General features: G+C 57.6%; 1 protein-coding gene across 1 annotated transcript in view; it reads right to left on the bottom strand.

Moving 5' to 3' along the window:
- The window catches only part of MTCL2 (microtubule crosslinking factor 2), a 29,701-nt gene extending 13,858 nt beyond the window's left edge, over positions 1-15,843 (bottom strand). The window contains 6 exon segments of the mRNA XM_066330566.1: positions 2,665-2,727; positions 5,219-5,377; positions 6,918-7,142; positions 15,109-15,309; positions 15,312-15,568; positions 15,571-15,843. Of these exon segments, the coding sequence (XP_066186663.1) occupies positions 2,665-2,727; positions 5,219-5,377; positions 6,918-7,142; positions 15,109-15,309; positions 15,312-15,568; positions 15,571-15,805 (1,140 nt within the window). The 5' untranslated portion in view covers positions 15,806-15,843.
- Positions 15,844-26,559: the final 10,716 nt, after the last annotated feature.

Consider the following 26,559-nt stretch of genomic DNA (forward strand, 5'->3'; position numbering starts at 1 on the left):
GAGGGGATGGGTATCAGAAGGATGCTCCCAGGGGCCATGGTGATTCCCAGAGAGCCCTGGGGACATGCCACCCTGCCACCCCAGTCATCCCAGGGAAGCTGCTGGCTCTGCTCCTGGAGGGGGAAGGGCTTTGAGATCCATCCTGGAGGCTTTCAGGGTGAGCCTGGAGACAGGCCAGGATGCCCTGGATGAGGAGACCTGTGAGTCCTGCCCAAGGACACTGAACCACCACCGGGGATGTGTGGACCAAGTCCAACCTGATCCACAACAGGGCGGAGGAGAAGGGAAAGCTCTCAAGACTCCACAGGGTTACTAAGGTTTCCTCCCCAGAACTGGCACTGCTGCCACTGCAATGCCCTCGTCAGGGCTCTGCTCCCCTCGCTCTCATCACAGAGCAGAGAAGAAGCTGAAAGCCTCTCGAACTCCCAACCCCCAGTTGGCTGCCACCATCATGCCAGGACACTGAAAACCCAGGCAAAGCCTCAGCATCAGCTCTGTAGTCCCTTCCCAAGCTCCTCTGCTTCTCAGGACCGTTTCTCCATGTGTTCCTTTTTTATTTAGCAGTTAGGATCTTGGCTGTTTGCCCAGACAGACCGTTTCTCTGCTCTGGGAGCTTTTTGGATGGAGGACCAGGATTTCCTGACGTCCAGCTCGCAGCTTCCCGTGCCCTGGGGTCACTCGAGTGCTCCAAGCTCCAGCGTGGTCAGCGCCAGGAAGGGACCTGCTGGGCTGTGACCCTCACCTCACTGCACCCACTGGGGCTGGGCACTGCTGGAGGTGGCCAAGCCCTTTGGCTGGGTGGCTGCTGGCCCTGGCAGCCTCTGCCTGGCTGAACTCACTCCCTTTCCCCTTTCCTTGGCTGGAAAAAACAAACTGTTCCCTTGTCTGGGTCCTCTGGATCCCCAGACCCCCCAGCCATGCCCATGCTCACCCCAAACCCTGCAGCAGTATTTACCCTGCAGATTTCCTGGACTGCTCATAGCAAGGCCAGGGGTGATGGAAAGGGGGTTCCCATGAATTTGGGGTGCCATTTTACTCCCTAAATGTCCTGCCATGACCACAGGAACCACCCTGCTGCACTTCCATGCTTGTGCACTGGGACACGACCTCACTAAGGCGCATTAAAGCTGTGCCCCCTAATTAGGTGAGGAGATTAGGGGAGGGCCAGTGCTGGCAGGGTAGACATGACCTCAGTTCCTGTTTCTCCAGGGGAGAGAAAAAAAAAAGTAGTAGCAACCCAATGTGTCCCTCTAGGCTTTGCCATCAGCTGAGAGACACTCACACGATCCCCAAGCCCAGTGCTCCTGGGGCCCGGGCAGACCTCAAGTGTTGAGTCTGTCCCCCCTAGCTCCATTTTTGGGGAGTGCTGATGCTCACCCAGTACAACCAGGCAGGAAAGGGGCCCAGGAAGCCAATGATGAGTCACAGCATCTGTGCCTGCAGGGCCACCAGCCACGGCTGCGTGGGGACAGGGAGCCGGGGGGGGGGGGGGCACACCCAGGGGCATCTGCACCCGGGGAACACCAGAGTTCCTGCAGCATTGCTCCCACCATACAACTGGGGCCACCCTGCAAGCCCAACCTGAAGGGTGTTGGCTCCATGGGGGTGTGGGAAGCAGAGGGGGTTTGGGTTGTTTCCTGCTATAGGAGGAGGCAGATGAGGAGCTTCAGCCTCAGGAAGGGGGTGATGGAGGAGCCCCCTCAACTCAGGGCAGAGCTGGCTGTATGTGCTCTCTGGGGAAATGAGGGGAAGGATGCTGGAACCATCAGCTGGCCAGAAAGAGCTCTCAAGAATGGAGTTAAAGGGAGGTGATAAATAAACACTGAAGGGGAAAGTTTGAGGGCCTGGGAGGGTCTCTATCCTGTATCTGCACAGAAGGGTCTGTGCCAGGAAGGACACAGGTCACCCAAACCCCTTGGGCTGCTCAGGGCTCCTGCCATGAGACACTCAGCAGCGTGTCAGGAGTGTCTTTACATGGTCTGCCTCCGTGTCCCAGCTTTAGGGGAGCAGATCCATTCCCAAAAATAAACCCTTCGGGTCTTTTGCCTTTGAAAGAGGATTTTTCCTCTTGCTTTTCTATCCCTGCAACAGCAGCTCTGCCTCTCCGAGCCCTGGTAACAGCATTAGCGAGTCACAGCAGCTCAGCTCAACAGCAAGTGACAGCTGAAATCCTGCTGCCACCGGCAAATCCCCCGTCCCTGTGCTGCCCCAGCAGCCTGGGAGGGGCAGGAGTGGTGTGGCCTCCAGCCACCCCCACAGGGACCCTCTGCTCCCCCAGACCCCGTGAAGCTCCCACACCACCCTGAAGCACAGCTGCAGGACGGGCACGGGCTGTAAGAGCCACAAGAGCAGAAGCAGCTTTGCAGTTTAAAAGCCAAACTCCTTCAGCTCCTTACACAGGGAAAGGGTTAAAGCCACTGCGGGCCACTGCTGCTCCATTGATAAATGAGACAAGGGAGCGGCTGAGGACAAAGAGGATGGCCCAGCACATCAATCCCTCCCTTATGCAGGGGCTCTGAGAGGCAGGAAAGCTCTGCAAAGCCCCGCAAGGAGGGGATGGCGCTGCCATGCCCGGATTTACTGCTGGCCTGGGCTCAGTCTCCAGCTGGCACCATGACCCGGGGTGTTGGTGGGTCACTGTGCCGTGCCCTCAGGTGCTGATACCTGCACTGACGGCTTCTTCTCAGTCTTGCCCAGGGAGCGAGACCCCCGCTTCTTCAGGGAGTTCTGCAGGAGGAAGAGAGAGTTAGGACCCACAGCGATGCCCTGCACCCCAGCAGTGACACACAGACAGATTATTCAGTGTGGATGGACATCAGTGCTGACATTCACAGATGCTCATGGACTCCAGGAAAACACAGGAACCCCGAGCCCCTGTGGGCTGGAGGAGGCTCTTTGCTCTGAGGGAGCTGGAATGGCAAGTATCACATCATGAGGTTTGGCCAGAAATTCCCCCTGCAGGCAAACGAGCAGTGAAAAAGCAGGAGTGAGCAGGAAATGAGCCATGGAGAGTGGAGAGGCTGAGTCACTGTCCCTGTCAGGGCTGGATGGAGCAGGGAATCCAACCCCCAGGCCAAGGGACAGCTCTCAGGACATTCCAGTGTGGGAGCAGCAGATGATGACATTCCCCATTGCCTTTTCCCCAAGCATGGGACATGTCCTGGTCCCTCAGCAGCACAGTGCTGACTCTGCTGTCAAGGTCACAAGGGGACACAAGGGACAATGTCCAGGCTAGTGAGGACAGCTGGGAGGTGGGGAAGGCAGGCAGAGCAATAAGGCAGACCAAAAGCACAGTAAAAATGCAGGTGCCAGAGCAGAGCCAGTTATCTGGGGAACTGGGGCAAGACCCTCAAGAACATCCACACAGCCTCCCATGAGCACTGGCTGATCCATGCAGCTGCCCTGGACCTATTTCCAAGCTGGTGCTGAGGCCCAGCAGCCAAAGAAAGCAGCTGTGAAATGTAAGCTGCTGCCTGTGCCAAGGTGTCAGGCTCCAGGCTTTCCTATTAAGGCCACGACCATCCCTGGAGCTGCTGGAGCTGCTGAGCCTCTCCCAAGGGCTGGTTGTGCCACATCACATCCCTCACCCCCACCGTGCTGGGGATTGAGGCTGGCAAAGGGCAGCCCCAGCCCCAAAGAGCCCCAGGCACAGCACCTGGGGCACGTGTGGCTGTCACTGCCCCACCCTGGGAGCAGCCTTGGGGTGGTGGGTGCCTGAGGGTCCCATCACAGCCAAGCTTGGTGTGGCGGGCTTGGAATGGAGTACCCAGGCTGATCCCACTTTTTCCTACCCCTTTAGGAGACAGAAGAGGGGAAAATGCCTGTGCCTTCGGGAATGATCCCCAGACAATTATCCAATTATGGGAGAAACCTCTTGGAAGGGAGGAATAATCAGCCCCGAGGGGTGAGTGCAGCCCTGCACAGTCACTGGCTCTGGCTGCTAACAAGCTCTGCCAGGCTCTGTGCCCTGCAGCAGCAGGGAGGGAGGAGGGCTTTTAGCTCACTTTGTCTAATGTTTGCCTAATTAGCACTCTGCAATCAGTGAGTAACCCCAACGCCCTTGCTAGCCTGGGGATGTGCCATCCTGCGCCAGGGGACCATCTCTGAGGCTGTGCAGGCAGCAGTGTCCCCAGGGGCTGTAACCCACCCCACGCTCCTCAGCCGGGCCAAGGCAGCTCTGAGCTCCCCACGCTGACCACACAACCATTTTCCCTGCCTGTTTTCCCAGCTCCTGCTGCAGGAATTGTTATTCAGCCCGCGCTGCCGGCTGCAGGGAAACCCATTTCACGGCTGTTAGCGGGGGCTACGCTGCCCAGCCCGGGGACAGGACACCCGTGTGGGGGACACTGCTCCCTGTCACCTGAGAGGGGCTGGGAACAGCTGGATCCTGCAGCTTCCCGGCAGCTGGGCTCAGCTTTAAGCAGGGATAGCCGCAGAGACCCCAAGCCTGTGCAGGAAGCAGGGTGGGGGAAGTGAGAGCCTTCTCCTGGTCCTGTCTCCTCCCCCACACTGCCCTGATGGCTCAGCCAGAGGCATCCCCGGGCTCCCCCGGGACCAAAGGCATCCCGGGCAGTAGGGAAGTGGGTTACAAGGGCTGCAACGGATCTCAGAGTCCGTGCTGTCACCAGGATGCCTTTCCTGTCACCGAGGTTGACACAGATCCCAGCCAGAAGCTGGTCCCAAACACAGCACGACATGGAGTGCCCTGACTTGTGCAGATGGGTACATTTGTGGCTGCCCACGACACAGAGGGGATTGTGCACCCACCCAGCTCCAGAGCACCACTGGGACACCATTGGGACACTGCTGGGACATCTCAGTCCAGTTTGAACCTGCAGGATATGGTCAGGATACAGCCAGCACTAGCCCCTCTGCCAGGGACAGGGACCTTACACACCATGCGGGGCTTTGCCCAGATGGAATTGGGCATGGCCCAGGGGGCTGGGCTGAGCAAGTGGCCAGGGACATATAAAGTGTCCCCAGTGCAGTGGGGAAGCCCTGTAGCCCCTCCTGGATGGGGCAGAGCCAGCCCATGCTCGCAGACTGGGATGAAGCATGCCGAGGGCAGGAGCTGCTCGGGTTTCACAAGCATCTGTAGCACGGTTTGTGTTTCAGTGACTCAGGCAGGGCTGGGGGATCCCATGATGCAGGGCCAGGACATCTGCTATGAGCAGAGCCTTGGGGACACCTCCCAGTCCCCCTCCCATGTCCCACTCACCTCTCGGAGCTTGTCCATCTCGTTCTGCACCACCTGCTTGGCCAGCTCGGTCTCGATGAGCCGCTGGCGCAGGTCCTCGTTCTCCTCCTCCAGCCTGATCCTCTTCTTCTCCACCACCTCCAGCTCGTTGTGGAGCCGCACAGAGACGTCCTTGGCCACCTGGGGACACGACAGGGCTCTCATCAGGCTGGGCACAATGTGCAAGGGGCTGAGACTGCTCCTGGGCACCCACAGTCCTCATGCAGAGACCACCACGTGGTTACCGAGACCCTCTGGAGGAGACTCTATGAGGGGTGACCCCCTGGCCCTTGTGTCTGTCCCCTCAATCGTGTGCTGTCACTGCTCTTGTTCCTTCACCAGTTGCAAGGCTGCCCAGCATCCCCATCCCCTGGCACAATCCTGCCTTCCCCAGCCCTAGCATGATGCTGGGAGATGTTCATCACCTTTTTCCCATACCACAAAGCTGGCAAAGCCCCCAGAAGGTTGCAAGAGCTGGTAGGCAGCAGCAGAGCAGGCAGCCTGTCACTGCAAGCAGCAGCTGTGCCAGTCAGGAGAAAGGCGAGCTGCTGCATCACATTACAGAAAAAACAGCAGCTGCCCCGGGGTGGAGTGCCTACATCCACCCCAGAGCTCCCCCTCTTCAGATCCCTGCAGGGGAGCAGTCCCCAGCATAAAGGGAGCTTAATAACACAAAACATTCTCTGCTGCATTTGCAGGACAGCAAAAATTGTCCCAAATGCCACTGGTCTTTTGCACAGCCTGGGATATCAGCACTGTGGAGGCAGCAGCAAGCCCTGCTGCAGGGCTGGGGGTTCTCAGGCCATGGGGTCGGGCTCTTGATCCCCCGAGGATGTGCTGTGCTTTCTTTCCCAGAAAGGGAGAAGCTGGAGGGGGTGCTTTTGGCAGCAGCCACCCAAACTGGGGGGGAACTGATGGGCGGTTTGGGGAGGGGATTGGGGTCCCAGCAGGGATGGGAAGTGAGGAGGGTTCACAGCCCCACACTTGTGGCATGTCTTGGCTCCAGGGCTGGCTGTTTTCTGCTCAAAAAACAAAGTTAGTCCTCGAGCTGTTGCACATCCATCCTGAGCTGTCTCCAACTGCCACCGCACCCCCCCTTGGCAGCAGCCTCGTTGGTGAGAGCCCTCAGCAAACACCCACCAGGCTCCTCAAGGGCGAAGTAACGTCACCCTGCAGAAATCCTCTTGTCCCTGCCCCAGCCCCACGTGCCACCATGCCTGGGGCTCTGCAAGGTTTTCCCGATGGCCGAGAGATACAGCTCCCAAGCCTGCAGGGTCCTGGTCCCCACAGTCCCTCCCTGCACACTCCATCCTGCAGTGGTGGCCCCATCACATCCCCATAGGAGCAGGATAAGGGAGCTCAGCCCCGGAGCACAGGGCTGGGCTGGGTTCCAGCCTGCACAGGATGAGCCTCACATATGGCACAGTCAGGCAGTGCTGGCCCTCTCCACCACCAGGACCCCCTCAGACCACCTGTGAGCTGAAAGCACTGCTCCCCACTTCCCACATCAACACTGCTAGCAGGGAACGATGATGTCTCCAACAAAACTGCACGTCACCACAAACTGCACATCCTCACAGAGCTCCCTGCACCCCGACACTCCCTGCCACCTCCGTGCCCACAACTCATCAAAAGCCCCCTGTGGGGGCTGCCTGGGCAGGGAGGTCCACCCCAGGCTGACCTTGACGTCCTGCTCCAGGCTGTGGATGAGCTCTCCGTCCACCTGTCCGGTCTGTGCCACGCGCAGGCTGCGGCGCTCAGCCTTGCGCAGCCGGTACTGCAGGATGCGGCAGGTCTTGCTGGCCTGGTCCAGCTGCTGCCGCAGCTCCTGCAGCTGGTACACGTCCTCCTCCATGTAGACATCCCGCATCTCCAGCATCTCGGCACGCAGCTCCTCGATCTCATCCTGCGGGGAGGTGTTGTGTTAGAGCCCGCAGCTTGCTCTGCCCGCTCTTCCCCTGTGACACCTCCCCACCATGGCTCTCCATCCATCCCTCCATCCCTCCATCCATCCATCCCTCCATCCATCCATCCATCCATCATCATCCATCCATCATCATCCATCCATCCATCCATCCATCCATCCATCCATCATCATCCATCCATCCCTCCCTCCATCCATCCATCCATCATCATCCATCCATCCCTCCATCCATCCCTCCCTCCATCCATCCATCCATCATCATCCATCCATCCATCCATGCTTCCATCTATCCAGCCATCCCTCCATCCATCATTCATCCCTCTATCCATCCATCATCCGTCCATCATCCATCCATCCATCCATCCCATGAGCCATTTTCACAGGTCTTCAACCCCTTGGGCCAAGCCTAGTCCTTGCAGGAAAAGGCTCAGAGCCAGCTGGGTGCCGTCAGCCAGGGGTGAGCCAGTCACCCGGTGTGGGGGAACAGCAACAAAAGCGCCTGAGAGTATTTCTGGTAAAAGAAAGAGGAAGGTGGGGGAGGGAGCGGAGCTGCAGGAGCAGCTCAGGCGGCAGCCACGGGGAGAAAAATTAGGTTATCTTTGGAAAAGATGTGTCAGGGAGGCAGGCGAGGGAAGGAGGAGATGGCAGACGAGGACAGCTGTTAGGGGAGGCAACGTGGGGACATGAACCAGATGCCACCAGTGCTGGGGACCAGAAGTTGCTCCTTGTTTTATCACCAAGCAGCAGTCCTCTGTTCCAACTCTTCCAGTCTCACCAGCTCTCCCAGTGACCTCCTCCAGCACAGCAGAGCCTCTGGCACAGTGCAATTGCATCACTGTCACAGCAGGGCCAAGGGTGACATCCTGCTGGCACCAGCACTGACCCAAAGCCTCCTCCAGGGCTGTGGCACACGACTACTGTGGGGTCCCCAGTGCCACCTCCTCATGCAGAACAGGACTATGGTCACTGGGGACGCTCAAGGACTGTCCCCTCTGGTCCCTGAGGACTGACCAAGCTCTGTCCACGTCACCCTGAACATGATGTCAACTCAAACCCCCCAGGCAAACACTGCAGCCATCACACCAGCTGTTCTTGACAAGAGCTGGTGGGACCAGGGATCCCTCCTGGGAAGGGACCAAGCATCTGCTTTCCTGCCAAACCCCCTGCCATTAAAGACCTCCTGACACTGCCAAATGCGACTGCCACTTGAGAAGTGAGTGGCTCACCCTGCCACCCTGCACCATGGCATGGTCAGGGAAGGAACAAAAGGATCTGCCACAGGCATTGGGGATGCTCAGCCCTGATTCCCCCTGGGCAGAGGGGACAGGGGACTGCTCCCCACATTGCTGTGACAGTGACCTAGAGGCTGAGATGGCAGCTCTGTGCTGGCTCTGCCAGACGCTGGCACAGTGGCTGCCACACTCACCCAGCCTGACAAAGCCCCAGCTGCAGGAACTCCCCGAAAGGAGAAGCCAAGCCTGGGGAAAGGGCTGGCAGCTGCAGGGACAAGTCACAGTCGTTCACTGTTGGCTTTAAACACTTTGTGACAAAGAAGGAACGTCAGTTAGACAATCCCAGATTATCTCCTGGCCTGGGCTGCCGGCACCATGGCCACCAGGGTCCTGTCACCCTCCAGTGCTCTGCTTCTCCACAGGGGGTCCTGAGAACAGATCTGCTTCTGTTCTGTGTCACAACAGAAACAGCCCCGAGGCTTTGAGATGAGCACAGGGGGTCCTGGGAACACCGGGCCAGCCTGTTCCAGGGACAGCCAGAGACTGTCCAGGAAAGAGGCATCACTGCAGACATGTTTGATGAAACCGCCTGGACACGTCAGGTGTGAAACCCCAGGGACAAACCACATGTGCTGGCAGACAGCCCTGCAAGGGCTATGATACACCCTGCGGTGACAAACTCGATGGGAACTCCCCACTAGCACTGCCACCTCCCCCCCGGGCAGGGCCACAGCTCTGGGGGCACCAGCAAAACCCCCAGAGCAAACCAGAGCAGCCTGGAGAGCTGGTTTATGGCATCCATTCCTTGGGAAAAAGAGGCATTATGGACTGCAGGTGAGCAGGCGCACTGCAGTGGGTGGGGGAAAACAGCCTTTCACCACCAAAGTCAGGCCAGTCGTGCCTTGAATACAACTGCAATCCTCCTTCAGTGCTGACCATTCCAGCTCTCACTTGCCATGCGGCTTTCCCAGGCAGCAGCTGAGCAGGGCAGGGAGCAGGCACCTTGGAAAAAACCCAACCACATCTTGCATTTGCTGGAAGGAAGCCTGGCCTTGCCCTGCTAAGAGCTCCTGCTTGTTTATGCTTTGGGTTGTAGCAACCGTTATTTTAGGGGGAGGCCGTGTCCAGCGTGGGCAAAGCCTGGATGTACGGCCACGGCGTGGGGCTGGGGGGATTGGCAGGACTGGGGGCTGGGAAAGCACTGCCTGTCTTCACTCCAGCTGCAGGAATTCACCCACATCCCGTAACGCAGATAAATCCTCAGAGTGGATGCAGCCTGGCAGACGCACAGCCTGCCCCAGTTTGCCCCACAAAGGCAAGCCGTGCTGCTAAACCACAGTAAAGGGATTAGGATTGGAGAGTGGAAACATGCCAGCAAACTGGAAGAGAGCTTGGAGGACAGAACTGATCTGCTAAGGCAGCACATGGGGTGCACTGGGGTCCCCTCACAGCTTCAGAGGTCCACACTGGCCATAGAGCTTCACCCTTTGCACCTGCACATTTTCTGGAGTTGATGCCCAACTCAGCAAAAAGTCTGTTTGGATTTAGGTGAGAGCAGAACCAGGAGAGGGGAGGAACCCCACAGAAACACCCCAAATTCAGGGGTGGCACTGAGCACGGAGCACTGTAACTGGTGTTAAATGAACTGTGGAATACCAGTGACACAAGTGACCACCAGTCACCAGTTACCACTAATCACACCCATGAGACCAGAAACACTGGTGACCACTGGTGGCACCTGTGACCACCAGTGACACCAATGACAGGTAGGCAACACTGAGGAGGAGATAAATGACTTCTCTCCAATACAAATGCCCCTGGGAACTGCTGTGCTGGGCCACTTGCCCTGTAAACAACAAGGTGCCCATCCCTACATGGAGTCACAGCCTCCCAGCACCCATGGGCTGCTCCCCTGCTTGTCCTCCAGGATCACTCACCACTGCATCCTGCTCATCCCATCTCTGCAGCAGCAAAGATTTCGCAGTGTTTTTACACCAGAAATCCCCTGTCTCGGAAAGAACGCTGGGAATCCGCAGTCCAGAGAGACTCATTTGAATGCCCCAGGGATCGTGTGCAGAAGCAAACACCCCATTTCGTGGCTGCAGGAGCCAGGTTATGCTCAGTGGAGCAGCTCAAGAGACAACCTACACCTTCAACCTCCTCCGCACAAACCTCGGAGACACCGTCTCTCCCCGGGGAGATTATTAAGGAAACTAAGAAGCGGAAAGGTGGGATGCAAACTGCCCGTTTCCAGCTCAGGAAAAAGAAACCATGCGTTTTTACAGCAGGAGGAGGCAACAGCTGTGTCCACACATGCACTTGAAGGACATCAGCTCTTTGAGGAAGGGCTGAGCTTTAGGGTGATGACCCTGAGCGGTGACAGGGCAGCAGAGGGACCAGCGGAGACATCAGAGCACACCTCAGAGTGCAGACCAGCCCCGTCACAGGTTGCCAGAAGCAGAATTAAACCCTCACATCTCCTGCCCAAGGGGAGTCACACGCTGACTTCGGCGCCTGCAAGAATGCAGCAAGCTCTGAGCAGAGCACACGCGCTGTGCAACCCCAGCAGGACCTGCTATCTCCAAATGCAGAAAACAGCGAGGGACACAAACCAGGCTCATGCAGTGCAGCCCTGGCTGGCTGTAGGCAGCATTTTGGGGGGCACAGCCCCTGCCTGCACCCTGCAGCTTCACCCCCAAGGCTCAGCAGAGGAGGAGGAAGGGTGGGGGCTGCCTGGATGTTTGGCAGAGGCGCCTTTGTGTGGCGCTGGCAGCGGGTGTGCCTGCGGCTCGCCGCGATCCCCGTGCAAAGAGGGGGATTACCGTGCAGGAGAGCAACAAGCACGGCTTCCTCCGAGATTACAGCACAAAAGCAGCAGCTTTCAATTAACTCTGAGCGCCCGTCAGGCAGCACAGGGAATTATGCCTGAATTTGCTAGGAGGTAAAAAAAAAATGAAACCAGAGGGGATTTTTAAAGGAAACTGCTCAGGGTGCTCAGGCATGTCCCCTGCCAGCAAGGGGAACCAGGAAAACGCAGCCCACCACAAGCCCATGCCAGGGTGCAGTGGGTGGAAGGATGGGCAAGGCACACCCATGTCACACACAGGGGTTTCTCTGGGTGCACTGACAGCAGCCCTGGCCCAGCTCTGACAGCAAACACTGGCCATCCATCACACTGGAGCTCAGTGCAGCAGCCTGTGCACTGATCCCTGCCCCTGGCTGGCATGGCAGCTCCCCCTTGGCAATGGGAGTGAGGGAAAAAATCAACGTTTCTCAGCTTTACACCTGCCCCCATAAATCACCAGGCAAACAGCTGGGGGCTCTCTGCAGCCCAACCCACGTTGTGCACCATCTGAAAAGGCAGGAAGCTGCAAAACCCCTTCCAGGGTGGCTGCCTGACAGAGCTCTGTTCTCCACCTCTGCAGGTGGTTACTGAGACTCCCAGGCATCATCCCTGCCCCTGTGGCCAGGCACGATCTGGGCAGCAGCAGAGCAGGGACTCAGTGCCAACCAGGCTGCCCAGACACAGCCCCCAACCCCCCTGTGGGATGCTCTCAGAGAGCCCTTGCTGGTGGCATGACTACCTTGGGGGAAATGAGGCACCCAGCCACTCTAAATGTTTCTCCACAGAGCTGGGAAATGCATGCGAGCCCCAAGGGATGTGGGACACCTCAGGACAAGGGAGCAGGAGGGGGACAGGCAGCAGGAAAGGGCAGGCAGCATTGTGGTTATATTGCTCTTGCCTCAAGCCTTTCCCTGGGAGAGGAGAGAAAAGGGTTTGCAGGCATCCCCTCCCCTTGCTCCAAACCCTCCCGTGCCCACTCTTTGTCTGCCTGTCCCTCCGCAGCTGCTGCCGTATCACATCTCACATTTTCCAGCCTGCTGAGCAGGGCTGGGAGCTGCTCTCCATCGCACGGCTCAGCAACAGCGAGCCGGGGCAAGGACACCAAGCCACCTCCTCCTTCCCCAGGCTGCCAGCCTGCCTGAGAAAACAGCCCTTTTTGGGGAACCGCTTGGAATAACCCCCTCAGGGGGGTCACAGCAGGTGCACAGCCCTGAGAGCAGGGGCAAGAGGAGATCTCAGCCCGCCCAGTGCACCCAGAGTGGGAGGAGGAGAGCGGAGCCTTGCACAAATCTGGGCTGCAAAAAGAAATGGGTGAAGTGTGCCTAAACAAGTCGGTTTTATGATGGCAGCCGAGGGAAGATGGGACGTGAGCTGGCACTGCTGGAGCTCTGCTGGGAAGCTCCCAAGCCCAGCGTGCATCACACGGGCGTAGTAGCACCACACACGTCTGGCTCGTGCCAGAACGTCACCAAAGCCCTCCCACCCCCAAAAATCCTCATCTCGCTCAAAATACGCACTAGGTTTTAGCTGGTGCTGATGAATACGTGAAAAAAATATTCATTTGCAGCTTTTCGGGTGAGTCCTAGGAAATAAGTCACTTGGGATCAGTCTGATTCATCCACACCCCAGTGGAGGAGAGCTGCATGGCAAAATGGGCAGTGCCAATCGCTCAGTTTGGGGCTTTATTTTTGTTTTAGGTCCTGAAATGCCTGAATTTTTAGCACAGATGGCACAAGCCAGCACTCTGCTGCAGCCCAGCCCAGTTTCCTGCTCCTTGCTGGAGAATCAGGAAAATCTTCCAACATTTTTTTGGAGCACAAGAGGTGTGTGCTCTGGGCTTCTGCCCAGCTGGAGCCAGGGTAGCACCCCAGCCACCTCCTGCTCCAGAGTGAGGAGAAGTGAGCTACAACACGGAAACACGGACATAAGCAGGATGCACATGTCAGGGAGGAGACACAAGTGCTGGCAAAGAAGGGATGATGCCACCAGCATTGCCATGGCTGTTCTTGGTGCGTGCCTCCAGCTGCTCTCCCCTGTCCCCCTGCTCCTGGGCAGGGGATTTCAGCTGCCACCCCTCAGGGCAGGTAAATCACTGGAACCCCGCTGGCCTGCAGCCTGCCAGGAAGGAGATCACGTGGAAATGGAGGAAGCCTGGCTCTGTCCGCAGGAATGGCAGCGCTCGCACGCGTGTTCTTGGAAACCCAGGGGCCTCATCTGTGTTTTTCCAGCTCCCAGTAAATCAAAGCCCTTAAGCTGTTGCTGCTAATTCTGGCAGGAGTTGGGACACCAGCTGTGAGCTGGAGCTTTGCTAATGGACAAAGGGCCTGATTGAGCATCTTCCAGCACATCACCCAGCGCCCACCTCGGGGCTGGAATCCTGAACATTGTCACAAACTTGGGCAGCAGCAGAGGAGAGCTGGCCTGACTTCCAACCCGCAGGACCCAAAGAGCAGCTGGGGAGCCCTGGTACCCAGCCCTGAGCTTGCCAGCAGGTGACTTCCCAAGCAGCTCAGCCACAGCTCCACCCTGAAGGAGAGCAGAGGGCACAGAATGCCTGCAGCCCCCAGGACGTGGCACCTGGTGGGGGCTGGTGCCCATCAGGCTGATGTGTGACCAGAGGTGGGACTGCTCTGTGTCCATGTCCCCTCCCAGCACACTCTGCCTGGCTCAACCACGCTCCTATGAACCAGACAGACCCAGAAAAAGGCCCCAGGGAGCACAGGAACCAGTGGGAAGAAGAGAGCTGGAAAATGTCCCCAGGGTCAGGCAGCAGCAGCAGCAGGCAGGGAGAGCAGCAGGGAGCCATGCCCAACTGCCAGACCGTGCCCAACTGCACAGGGTCAGGTTATGCCATTGTGTGTCCCAGGGTGCCCAGCGGGGCTGAGCTGTGCCCTGCTAGGCTGTGCCAAGCCTTGCCATGCCAAGCTGGGTCCATGCAAGGCTTGGTCATGCTGCACCCAGTGTGCTGTGCCAGGGCAAGCCATGCCCAGCTGGGTCACGCCTGGCCAACCTGGCCCGTGTTGTGCCAAGCCATGCCATGAACACTGAGCTGAGCAGTGCCCAGCCACGCCACACCACGCTGGACCATGCCCAGCTGGGCCATGCTGTGCCGAGCTGAGCTCTGCCCTAAGTTCAGTGTGGCCATGCCAGACTTAGACAAGACAGGCTTTACATCTACACTGTGCAAGTCAAGCCCAGCCACAGCATGCCAGGCCAGCCCTGGCTGTGCCACGCTCAGGGATGCCATGCTGGGCTGAGCCGTGCCAAGCCCTGCACCCAGCAATGCTGTGCTGTGCTGTGCTGCTCATCTGAGCCAGGCCATCCTGAGCTGAGCCGTGCCCCCTGCCATGCCCTGGGATGCTGAACTGCATCAGGCTGGACCTGAGGATGCTGTGCCACACTGAGCTACACCTTGGGAGGCAGTGCCATGCCACGTCATGCCATTCCCAGGGATGCTGTGTCATGCTGAGCCATGCTTTGGCATGCCATGCCATGCTGTGCCATGCTTTGGCATGCCATGCCATGCTGTGCCATGCCATTGTGATGCCGGAGCTGCTGTGCCATGCTGCACTGTGCACAGGGATGCCATGCTGCGATGACAAGCGATGCTCTGTTGTGCCCAGGGATGCTAAGCCACGCTGACCCCTGCCCTGGGATTCCACACCATGCCACGCTAAGGCCAGGGATGCTGCACCATGCTGAGCCATGCCCTCAGATGCCCTGCAAAGCTCCGGGACGTTAAACCGCGCTACAGCCAGGGATGCCGACCCTGAGTGACCCATGCCCTGGGATGCCACGCTGTACCACTACTGCCCAGGGATACCGGACCACACCGAGCCGTGCCAGGGATGCCACGCCACGCCGTGCCCACCTTCAGATAGTCGTTCTCGGAGCGCAGGTCCTCCAGCTCGCGGAGCAGCCCGTCCGTGCCGGCGTCCAGCAGCTCCTCGGTGAGGTCGGAGAAGGCGAGCGAGGTGCTGAGCTGCAGGCGGCTGCTGGCCACGGAGGCGGCCGAGGGCTCCTCGGGCAGCGGCGACGCCTCTCCGGCCGAGGGCGGCGGCGGCGGGGGCGCTGCCCCGGGGACTCGCCATCGCTGCCGCTCAGCCCCAGCTCCAGCGACAGCAGCTTCGCCTCCTCCGAGGCGCTGCAGTCCGACACCTCCGAGCTGCTGTCGGTCAGCCCGGCCCCCGGCACCGAGCGGGCTCCCGACGCCGTCCTTCTCGCCCCGGGGGCCGCCGTCTCGGCTCCGTGCCGCCGGCCCTTCGGCCGCACCGCGCCGCGCCCCGCCGGCCCCTTGCCGCCGGCCCGGTTCCCCGCCGGGCCCCGCTTGTCGGCCGCCCGTCCTTGCCCCCGCCCGGCCGCCGCGGGTGCGGGTGCGCGCCGCTCGCCGCCAGCCGCGGGGCCGCGCCCGGGTGTCCCCCGCCGCCTCCGCGCCGGCCCTTGGCCAGCGACCAGCCGGGCACCTCCTTGGGGCGGGCGGGCGACGGCGCCCGCTGCGGCTTCTTCTTCCTCTCCGGGAGCGGCGGCGGCGGCGCGGGGGGACCCGGCTCTGCCGGCGCGGCCTCCATCTCCCGCTGCGCTGCGCTGGGCTCGGCCCCGGCTGCGGCTGCGGCCCCGGCCCGGCCCCGGCCCCGGCTCCGCCCGCCGCCGCCGGGCGGGGACGAGCGCGGGCGGCGAACAAAAGGCGGCGGAGGGAGAGTGGGGGGAGGCGGGGGGCGGCCGTGCTGGCGGCAACAGCGACCCCTCCGCCCGCCCGGAGCCGCGCCGTCCCACCCTGCCGCCGGAGCCCCGGGATCCTCGATGGATGGGGGCATTCCCGGTGGATAGGGCATCCCCGGGGTGAAGGGTCCCCTCCGGGTGTCTTCAGCAACGCGTGTACTTTGCGAGCCGTGACATGGCAGCTCCCCCCCAGCGGGTCCGTGGAGCATCCCTGGGGCCAGGATCCCCTCGGGTGCCCCCCGCAGAGCAGGTCGCTGGGGTACCTCTGCGGAGGAGGGTTACTCCGGGATATTTCAGTTCCTGGGACACTCCTGAGGGTAAGAGTCCCTCAGGACAGGTCTGGGGAAGGAGGTCCCCTGGGTGCCCCTGTAAGCGCAGGTCCTCCGGGGCAGCCTCAGAGGTGACGGTCCCCGAGGGACGCTCATGGTGACTGTCCCCCGGGCCACCACTGTCACTGCAGCGCATCCTCGGAGCTGGAAGTCCCCCATGTGCCCTGTGGGTGGCAGGTCCCCGCGGCCCCTCTTGGTGACTGACGATCCCCCGAGACACGCCGCCCAGGGCCAGCTCCAGCCGCCCTCCCAGCCGCGGGAGCGCGCACAGTGTCTCTCCAGGGGGAAGCCTGGAGCAGCGAGTGCCTGTTCAAGTCTGCTCCCACCCACCCGCCGCGTCTGTCGTACGTTACCAGCCGGCCCCGAACCCACTGCGGAGCATCCAAAGGCTCAGTTTGAAAAATGCTCCTCGGCTGTATTTGTAAAATGCTCCTCTGTGCTTTCCCGCGCGGCAGCACGGCCGCCGTGGCCTCAGCACGGGAAGCGATGCTCTGCTGCATCACACACACCCCTGGACCCCCTCGCTGCTCAAATAACATTTTTAATGGTGGGCAGCGCAGCCCCAAGGCAGTGCCGGGGCAAACCCGAGCCTGGCAGAGGGGCAGAGCCCGCGGCACGTCCTAGTCTGCCCCAAATAAACACACGGGGGCTTTATTAGAACATTGCTCAATACCCCTCTCTGTTCAGCTCGCAGCCCCCTGCCCTGCTCTCCAGGCACCCTCTGGACACAGGCTGGGATTGCACTCCTGCTCTGCCCTCAGCCGGCTGTGCACCCAGCTCAGGAAAATCAGGATCGTACAACAAACCCAGGCTTTTGTTGCAGGTATCGCTCCCGGCGGCTCGGGGCCTGAGCAAGCGCTATAAATCCGTGTTGTGCCTCTGGCCGCGGTCTGCTGAGCCCCCCGTGGCTCCATGAATGCCAAGGTGATGTCTCCAGCCTGTCAGCAGCTTATGGACATGACAAGGGCGCTGTGGGTGGAATAAGGGAGCCGAGAAAGACAGGGGCTCTGTGTCCCAGCCCCACCCTGCAGCACAGCCACCGCACCGGGAAAAGAAGGTTCCTGGGCATCCTGCCCTTTCCAGGACGAATCGCAGCCACAGGTGCCATTTCCCAGGCTCTGGCACGCTGCCTGGCACCACACCTTGCAGGAAATCAGGCTGAGCTGGGCCAGGTCCCGTCCCAGAGCGCGGGGCACGAGGGACGGGCGGAGGGTGGCCCGGAGCTGCCCTTCTGTACGTGCGGCCGGGCAGCCGGTGCCCGGGGCTGGCGGGGCGGCTGCTCCCCGCACGGCCCGGAGCATCATTAGCAGCGCCGTGACTCAGTCCTGCTGCATGACTGCACATGGCCCGAGCGGGACGGCAGCCGCTGACCCACCAGTGCTGCGCTCGTTAACGATGATCATTAGTTTTGCTCCGAGCGGTGGCTAATTGCGTAACGCCGGGCACACGGTGGGCTGCCCTCCGGGAGCCACGCAGCTGCAGGGCAGCGAGGGATGAGGGCAGCGTGTCCGCAGCCCGGTCCTTGGGAACTGCCCCCAGGATGCCATAAGGAGGGACACGACCTGCCCCAAACGCAGCACGGAGTAAAAAGGCTTTCCCAGAGAGCAGCCCCCCTCGGGAAGCCCACCTCCCAGGCTCTGTCAGATCTCCTCACTCACAGCCCGCTCGCTCGGACTCATCCCTGCCCTCCCAGCCTGGCTCTGGCTGTCCCCACCCCTGTCCAGCTGGTCTAAAATTGTTGTACCTCTCTTGGGTTTGTGTGGCCACGTTTAGTGGGGGGAGGGCTACAGGGGTGGCTTCTGTGAGAAGGTGCCAGAAGCTTCCCCCATGCCCAGCAGAGCCAATTCCTGGTGACGCCAGGGATCCATCCAAGATGGATACAAACCCTGGCTGTAAACCCTGGCTGTAAACCCGGCCATACAAACCCCATGCAGCCCCCTAAAGAGGATGTGAATCCTTTAACAGCTGGATGTGCTTTCAGTGGTACCTGTGCATCTCCACAGGCAGGTTCTGTCTCACCACCTTTGCAGAGCTGGCAACAGGCTTTGGAGGGCTGAGCCCCATTCTGGGACTGCTGCCTGAGGGAACAGGGCTCAAAGGCAGCAGCAGGTTTGGGGTGGAAGTGGGAGGGATATTAACAAACCTCAGAACATCCCCTGGGGCTGGAGGCAATGCAGGCAGCCAGGTTTAGAGCTGAGCCAAGGCTGCCCTGGGCCAGGTGCCTGGCCCTGTACTCACCACCATCACCCTGGCACTGCCACGGAGCTGTGCTGGAGGGGACAGAGCCCTCCACGGCTGGGGCTGTGCCAACTGATCTCACTGATGGTCTGCTCTAGTGGTTGGTCCTGAACCAGTTGTTCCCAGGAGAATTATTCAATAAATTTGAATTAAATGTGGGCAGGCGGCTTTCTGAAGCCTCTGAAAGGAAAGCAATGAGCTTAAGCAGCCCCCTGGGCCCTCGGGAGGTCTGGCTGGCAGCCAGGCAGAGCCAGGATCCGGCACATCCCTGAGCAGTGCAGAGGGAAAGGTCTCAGCAGCATCATGCAGAGGAGATGGGCTGGGGCTGAGCAGGGCTCTCCTGGCCACCCAGCCCATGCTCAGGCTCACCAGGGCCTGAAAAGGGGACACAGGAGAGGTGGCCACAGGCAATAGCACCCTGTGCTCCTGGCACAGGGACACCAACCCTGCAGATCCCAGCTGTCACCTCCAGAGCCACCAGCTCGGGGGTTGCACTGGAGTCAATCACAGCACAGGTGTGGATCAGGGCAGGAGCACCCCAGGGGCTCGGGGGGACATCCGAAAATCTGTGTCCCCAGTGCAAAGGGCAGGGCCCAGGGGAGAACCAGGAACCAGCAGCAGGTGTCCACAGCTGAACACCTTTCTGGATCAGCCCCTGGGCTCTGCACACACCCTGCTGTTCTCTGGCTCCCAGTGGCAGTGCTGGCTCCTCTCCAGCCCTGTGATGAGGCTGTCAGGTGCATTACAGGTTAGAGTAAAGCTAAGAGCTTTGTGGCAAAGTGCAGCAAGCCCCGAGGAGTGGCAGGAGGCAGGGCCTGAGCCCTCAGTCTCCAAGGGTGCAGAAGGACCCAGTGAACCTGGCCCAGGCTGTGTGGAGCAAAGCCAAACCCTCTCCTTTAAACCAATGATTCTACAGTTTCCTAGGGAAAAAGATGTAGAAATGGTTGTTGTGCTCAGCCAACATTCAGCATCCCCTTTGTTCAAACAGCATTTGCACCTGCTCCCCAGCACTTTATACAGACACTCACACTGAATGACAAAGATCCCAAGTGCATTATTTTTAACCACCTACGTGCATTGTTTACTGTCAGAGCTGTGCTCCCCCCTCCCCTGTGCCGCTTCCACTGAGGGGATTTTTGCTGCCAGGAGAGGTCCTGAGTAGGGACATGAGGCCAAGCACCCCAGGGGAAGCTGTGGGAGCACAGGGGACTCTGTGTGCCCTGCCATGCCATGCTCACACCTGGGGAATCACTTTGCTTTCCAGCTGTGGCACATCTGCTTGCAGAGCTGCTGAACATGATGCTGCATCAGGATGGTGTGTGGCAACCATAGCAACGGGGCTGCCTTGGATTCCCACCTTCCCCAGCAGAAATGATACTGATTTCTCCCAAATTTGCTGTTGCCTGAGAGACACCAGCAAAAACCTCTGGCCAGGCAGGAAAGAGAGGTTCTGGGAAGGTGCCCAGGTTGAGGCTGTGCTGTGCCCTGTCAGGTGAGGACTCTGGTGCTGGGCCCAGCCAGCAGCTCCACAGGCTCCAGCCAATCCCACCTCCACCAGTCAGACCCTCCACAGAACCAGAGCTGCATCCCAACCCCTGGCTCTCTCCTCCAGCATCAGCAGGGTGGGAAGCACTGCTTCTCTGCCCCTACAGCCTGGATTTCACAGGGGGAAGAGGCAGACATCCCAACACCTCTGGGCTCAGCGGCAGCCTGTGGACAGACACAGTGCCAGCACACTGCTGTACAGCAGAGCACCAGGGAAATGGCTGCAGGTCTTTGGAGATGGAGGCCCTGGGCCCAGGAATGGTCACATGGATTTAGAGAGCCAGAGCAGCCCTCCCAGATGCTGAGGGCACCCTGGGATAAGGGCAGCACCCAGTTTCCACAGCACAAGCTTCTCATTGACCAGCAGTAAAGGATTAAAAATGTGCAAGTGCAGGGAAAAAAATCAAACACGAGACACTCTGGGCTCCCCTGCCCTGGCCCTGAGCTGCACCCACTCCTGAACAAGCCAGGGTCAGGGCACTGCAGCACCCACTGCTCTGTCAGCAGCCTCTCCCTGAGCCAATCCCACCTCCCAGCACTTTGCACTTTGCAGCTCCGACTCTCCTGTGATCACAGCTTCCTCCACCTGCCCTCAGAGCAAGCCCAAGAGCTTCACAGAGCCCCCAGCCCTGCTCTGCCCTCCCCTCCAGATGTAGTCCAGGGGGGCTCTGGGCTGTTTTGCTGCTGCTCAGTGCTCCTGGGACCTGCGTTGTGGAGGAAGTGGGGGTCTCTTGCTTTTGGGGTAGAAGATCACCACGCTGAGGTCCATCTCGCCCTCCTCTGCTCTCCCCCACCCTGGGCAATGTGGCTGTGCAGGGACAGAAGTGCAGGAGCCCGGGCTGGCTGTCCCCAGCACCAGTGACACTGCAGAGTGGCAGGATCGGGATGTTCATGGGCAGAATCCTGCCCCAGAAATTCAGCACAGCACTAAACACATCCCACTCGTGCGGGACCAGGGAGGTGCCACCCTTCCAGGGCCTTGGCAGGCAGCCTGGCTCTCCCGGGCTGGAGACGGCTGCCCTGCTCCGGGGATGGCTGGGGGAATTTAGGATATCAGAGTGGCCCTAGAAATGCGGGGAGCTCGCCCAGCTCAGCATTCAGGGGCTGCTTCTTGGGACAAGGACTTTGGCCATGGGCCAGGTGAGTCCTTTCACCCAGGAGTCCTCTCCTGACCCAAAATCTCGAGGCAAATCCAGGCCCATAACAACAAAGTTCTGCAGAAAACCCTCCAAATTTGCGTTTTCTGCCCCGTTTCTGCGGGGCGGGAGCCGCGGGGCTGCAGCGCCCCCTGGTGGCCACGGGGAGTAGCGCAGCCGCTTTCGGGAAAGGGAAAAAGACGGGAAAAAAGGGAAAAAAAAAGGTGAAAAGAGTTTTCAACACTCTGCAGCGCTGTAGAAACACGCTTAGAAATCATTATCCATCTAAATGTTATTAGGTTGGCCTTTATACTTTAAAGTGATACAAAGTTCCTTCCGATTTTATCCAGTGTTTCATTCGAATTTTGTATCGCTGTGTTGGATACCTTCAGTTCTTTTGTGTCTTTCCCTTGGAGCAGGGAGGGGCAGAGAGCTCAGCTGTGTTCCAGCTCTGCCCAGGACACTCCAGCCTGTTTTAGGCACTATCAGCAACATGTTAGCAGGGCAAAAAGCCTTTCCTTGCTCCCATCACACTGGTGGGGTTGTGCAACGAAAATTAACACTGCAAGGGTTGGGCTCATCGTTAAAGGATATAAATTATTATTATTATTATTATTATTATTATTATTATTATTATTATTATTATTATTATTCTTTTCTGGATACCCAATAGAACATTTTAACAAAACTAGAAATGTAAATCCCAGTCAGAGCTGAGAGCACAGGTGTCCATCTCCCCTACAGCCACCAGAGACACCCAAGGAAGTTCAGCTGGGTGTCCCAGCCAGGGAGGGAGGAAGGAACGACAGCAACTCAACTAAAAGATGGAGAATACAAAAAGAAAAACCTAAATAAACTCTTTCCATTTGTTAACCTGACCACTGAGAAATTACAACCTCCTGCTATGTGAAAATTTTCAAGGCTGGACACTTTTGTTGATGTACTGACCACTAACCACTTCTTAAAAAAACTTTTAAGAAGTCCGCAGTGTGTATAAGAAGCTTTAAAAAAAACCTGTCTGTCAGAAAAGAAAGAAATAAACAATCAAGGCCTGAAGTTTTAGCAATATTCTGAAGCCACTGCAGTATTCTGCAGCTATAGCAGTGCCCAGGAGCTCTGCCCCAGTGCCAGCCCAGCTCACCCTTCAGAGAGGATTTTGTGATCACAAACCCAGGGCAGGACTTGACCAGCGATAAGGAAGAGAGCTCCTGAAACCATCAGTGCTGTTCCAAGGAGAGGCCTCCTAAGAAAAGCAAGAACTGCACTTGGTAGCTTTAAAAACAATCTGTCAACACTGAGTAATTGGAGAGAGATAGTGAGTGATCACAGAGGAGAAAATAACCCACTCCTATTTAATCTTTGTGGTGATTCTGTGTGTGTAATTTGGCTTTTTCTGTCAGCTGCACTGACCATTGTGGGGGCTCAACTCATCCAAGCAGGGTCTGGGCTTATCCAGTGACCCCCAGGCTGCCCTGAGAGCTCTGAGGAGCCTGAACCCCCAAAAAGCCTCAGCTGGGACCCCACTCCTACCCTCCCCATGGAGTGCTGGAGCTGTATTTAACTGCAAACCCTGACTCCTCCTCTCAGTTCTTGCCTGTGGCATACTCTGGGCTGGTTTCTCTTTTGTACCTGTTCGAGGATGATGCTGTGAGGGAATCCTTCTGCAGTCGTTATCTGCCTGTGCTGTTTTCCTAGCAGATAGTCAGTGCTGCAGTGGCTTTGCTGTTTGCTGACTGGTTTGTGAGCAGCCACCTTTACACACAAAGGAATTGTTTGTAGCTGCCAAGTGCAGCTTCCAGCCCTGACACAGCTGTTGGCCAGTACTATTCCTGAGGTCCTCAAAGCCCTGGGGAATACAGGATATTCCTAAATTCCTGTAAAGCCCTAGGGAATACAGGGTGTTCCTGTATTAGGGAGTACAGGGTGTTCCTCTTTTAGGGAATACAGGATATTCCTGTCTTCCTATAAAGCCCTAGGGAATACAGGGTATTCCTGTGGTCCTATAAAGCCCTAGGGAATACAGGGTATTCCTGTGGTCCTATAAAGCCCTAGGGAATACAGGGTGTTCCTGTGGTCCTGTAAAGGCCTAGGGAAGAGCTGTGTTGCAAGGAGCATTTTCCCTACTAAAAGACACAGCCTTTGAGGTGAAAATTCCTGTTGTTGCTGTGCTGCTGCTGCCCTGTTTGGTGAGTCCAGGGCCAGGCTGGCTCTGTCCCCTGTGGCTGTGATGCCCATCCTTGGGCAGCTCATCCTGGTGTTGATTTTGGTGACCAAAGATCTTGCTCAGCCTGGCCTTCCTCTAGGGAAATTCCGGGTACAAATTCGAAGGGCTCAGAAGAAGCAGTGAACGGTTCTCATCCCATTTTCTCTCACCTACAGCTGTGGGTGAAGCTCTTTGTGCTGATCAGGCTCAGACAAGAAGATTTCTGTCACCTTGAGGGAAGGGAAAAGGTCTGGGCCTGAAGGCTGGGCCAGCAACTTCCTGCAAGGAAGAAGAGGAGTGAGGATGTTCACATGTGAGGGGAAAGATTGGCTGGATGTGGAAAGCAAGCCAAAAAAGTTTAAATGAGTTGTAAATTTAAATATGGCAATGAGGTCTCTTTGATCAAGTGAGGGGACCTTGCACTGCTCCATTCCCTGTTCCCTGGATGTATCATGTCCTCCTCATCTTGCAAATCTGTTTCATGTGTTGTTTGAAGACTATTTCTAATTAGCAGAGCTCAGACAGCGAAATCCAGAGGAGAGCCAGTGCAGAGGCCAAACCCTCAGAGTTCAAGGGGATTTAGTCCAGCCAAAAATGAAAGGCACACTCAGAAAATTCTTCTGAATTCAAGTTCTGATCAGTCCATGTCTCAAAGTGCCTGCATTTGGAGCATGAGGAAGGCTCAGTCTTTGGCAGTGTGAGCTGTGACTTCACCTCTGTAGCAGCTGGGTCAGGATCCCTGGAGGAGCAGTAATGGAAAGTGGCTGCAGCCCTTTGGCCTGTGCTCTCAGCTCCTCTCACACAAGCTCAGCAGCTTTGTGTCAGCTCACTAGTAACGAGGACAGCTCGGATTTTTTGGGATGAGTGCCTCTTCAGAAATAAAACTTACACAGGCTTCGCTTCTTCTTGAGAGCTTGAGCAAAATGGGATTTTTACAAGTTTCACTCATTGTAGAGCCTTCAGAGCATGTAATATCAGTAAAGGCAACGTTTAAGCAGTGGAACAGATCCATGTTGAATAAGAAACAGGTAGTTAATATGAGATAGAGTCTCATGTTTTTACAGCTTAACCCCTGTGTCAGCTCTGTTATTCCATCCTGTCCCCTGTTCTGTGCAGGGTGGGGAAGGCCACGTTGGTGCTGGTGACAAGGGACAGTCCAAGGTGAGGTGTCTGCAGTGGTGTCTGCCCTGGAGGTGGCAAATGAAGCCCCTGTAATGAGCTGGCCGGGGCACAAGGGCACAGCCACCAGCCACGGACGGGCTCGGAATTGCTTGGCTCTGAGCAGCAGCCCTAATTACTGCTCATTAATGGAAAACCCATTTCAGTTTAATTGCTGAGAGTTTGTGTGTCTGATATAGAGGGTCTGGTCTCTGATCCCCTGCTCCAGGCAGGTGCTGTCTAGGGAAGAACTTCAGTCTCCATCTGATCACAGCAGACTTGGAAATGTGACTGAAGCTTTTCCATGTTGAGCTTCAATTCCCAAAGATCCGAGTTGCCAACAGAAATCCTTTCCATCTTTTCCTCTTAGCCACTTTCCCAGAAAACAAATCATCAGCCAGGCTTGATTACAGCGAGTCTGAGGGCTGGAAGCACTGGGGAGCTGATGGGCTGGTGGTGTGATAAATGGGTTAATAAGTGTTGGAGAAAGCCCACGGGAGGGACCCTTGGAATGTTTGGGGAGGGTTCAGCTTGCAGCTGTCTCCTGTGCAGGCAAAATCTGTGCAAAACAGGCTGCAGGGCATGGACTAAACCAACTTCCCTGCATGGGCTGGCTCCTGGAGGGGATGAGGAAAGCTGTGGGTGAACCCTGGGCTCTGCCCTGCTGAGCCCCACTGCGGAGGGCTCATCCTGCTCCTGAGTCTTGCAGAGCACAGAGCAGCTGGTGCAGAAGGGGAGGAAGCCCTGCTCTGTGTGCTGGCTCCCTCAGCCAGGCCTGAAGGGGCACACAGAGGTGGTGGCTCTGCTCCCTGTGCTCCCTGTTCCTGGGCTCGGGGTGCACAGTGCTTTCCCCAGCACCAGCTCACTCTCTCTGTTTGCAAAAATAAATATCCCTGGGGCTGGCTCAGTGGGACACCTGGCTGCCTGACACACCACATTTTAGAGTGCTGGTGGGGATGGAGAACATTCATAACCCTCCAGGGTGAGGGTCTGGAGGAACTGGAGGCTCCTACAGCTCCAAGCTGGAGGCTGAACTCTGCTTTGGGGTATGGAGGTGGGAGGTGCAGCCAAACGTCTGGGGCTCCTGCCTTTGTGTGCAGGCTGCTGCTCTCAAAGGGGGCTCCCAGAGCTGTGGGATGTGCAGGGAAGAGGCATTAGCTGCTAATTTGATGTGCTTGATGTCAAATGTTTGCAGCAGAGAACAGCTGTTTGCTACTCCCACTCTTCTCTCACTGCTGCGTTGGCTAAGAAGGGTGAGAGTTTCTAAAAAGGGTGATAATTTTATTAAAGATGCAGCAGAAGATATCCCACAAAAAACATCTTCTGTGAAATTTAATAGTTCAGTATTTCAGTTTGGAAAAGCTTTTTAAGATTAAGTTCCAACCATTAACACAACACTGCCAAAGCTATCACTGAACCATGTCCCTAAGCACCACATCTACATCTTTTTTAAAAAACATTTCCAGGGCTGATGTTCTATCACTAACCTGGGCAGCTGTTCCAATGCCTGGCCACCCTTTCAGTGAAGATTTTATTCTGCAATATCCAATCTAAGCCCCACTGGTTCAATTTGAGGTCATTTCCTCTTGTCCTGACACTTGTTACCCGGGAGAAAAGACCCAGGTGCATTTCTGCATTTCTGCTCCTGAAAGAGAAACTTGGAGTGAGGCTGTGCCATGGAGGTGCTGCCCTGTCACTTCTGCATGTTTTAGGGGAAACACTGCAAACCCTCCAAGATGCAGCATTTACCCTGCTGTGCAGAGGTTTGGAGCTGAGGGAAGAGCAGTGGCATTCTTGGAAGTGGGTTTATTCCAAGCTGGTGGTTTTCCTGGTGGGTTTTTCCAAGCTGCAGTCTCCCACGAGATGGTGCTGTGGGATAAAGGGACACTGTCACCGAGCCACACCACGGGGGCTTCGCTGCAGCTCCTGGGTAGAACAGAAAATTAATTTGTGGCTTTGTCAGAAACTGAGGATTCTCTTTGCAAAGTCTTTTC

The sequence above is a fragment of the Sylvia atricapilla genome, chromosome 16 (genome assembly GCF_009819655.1).
Source record: "Sylvia atricapilla isolate bSylAtr1 chromosome 16, bSylAtr1.pri, whole genome shotgun sequence".
Lineage (NCBI taxonomy): Eukaryota > Metazoa > Chordata > Aves > Passeriformes > Sylviidae > Sylvia > Sylvia atricapilla.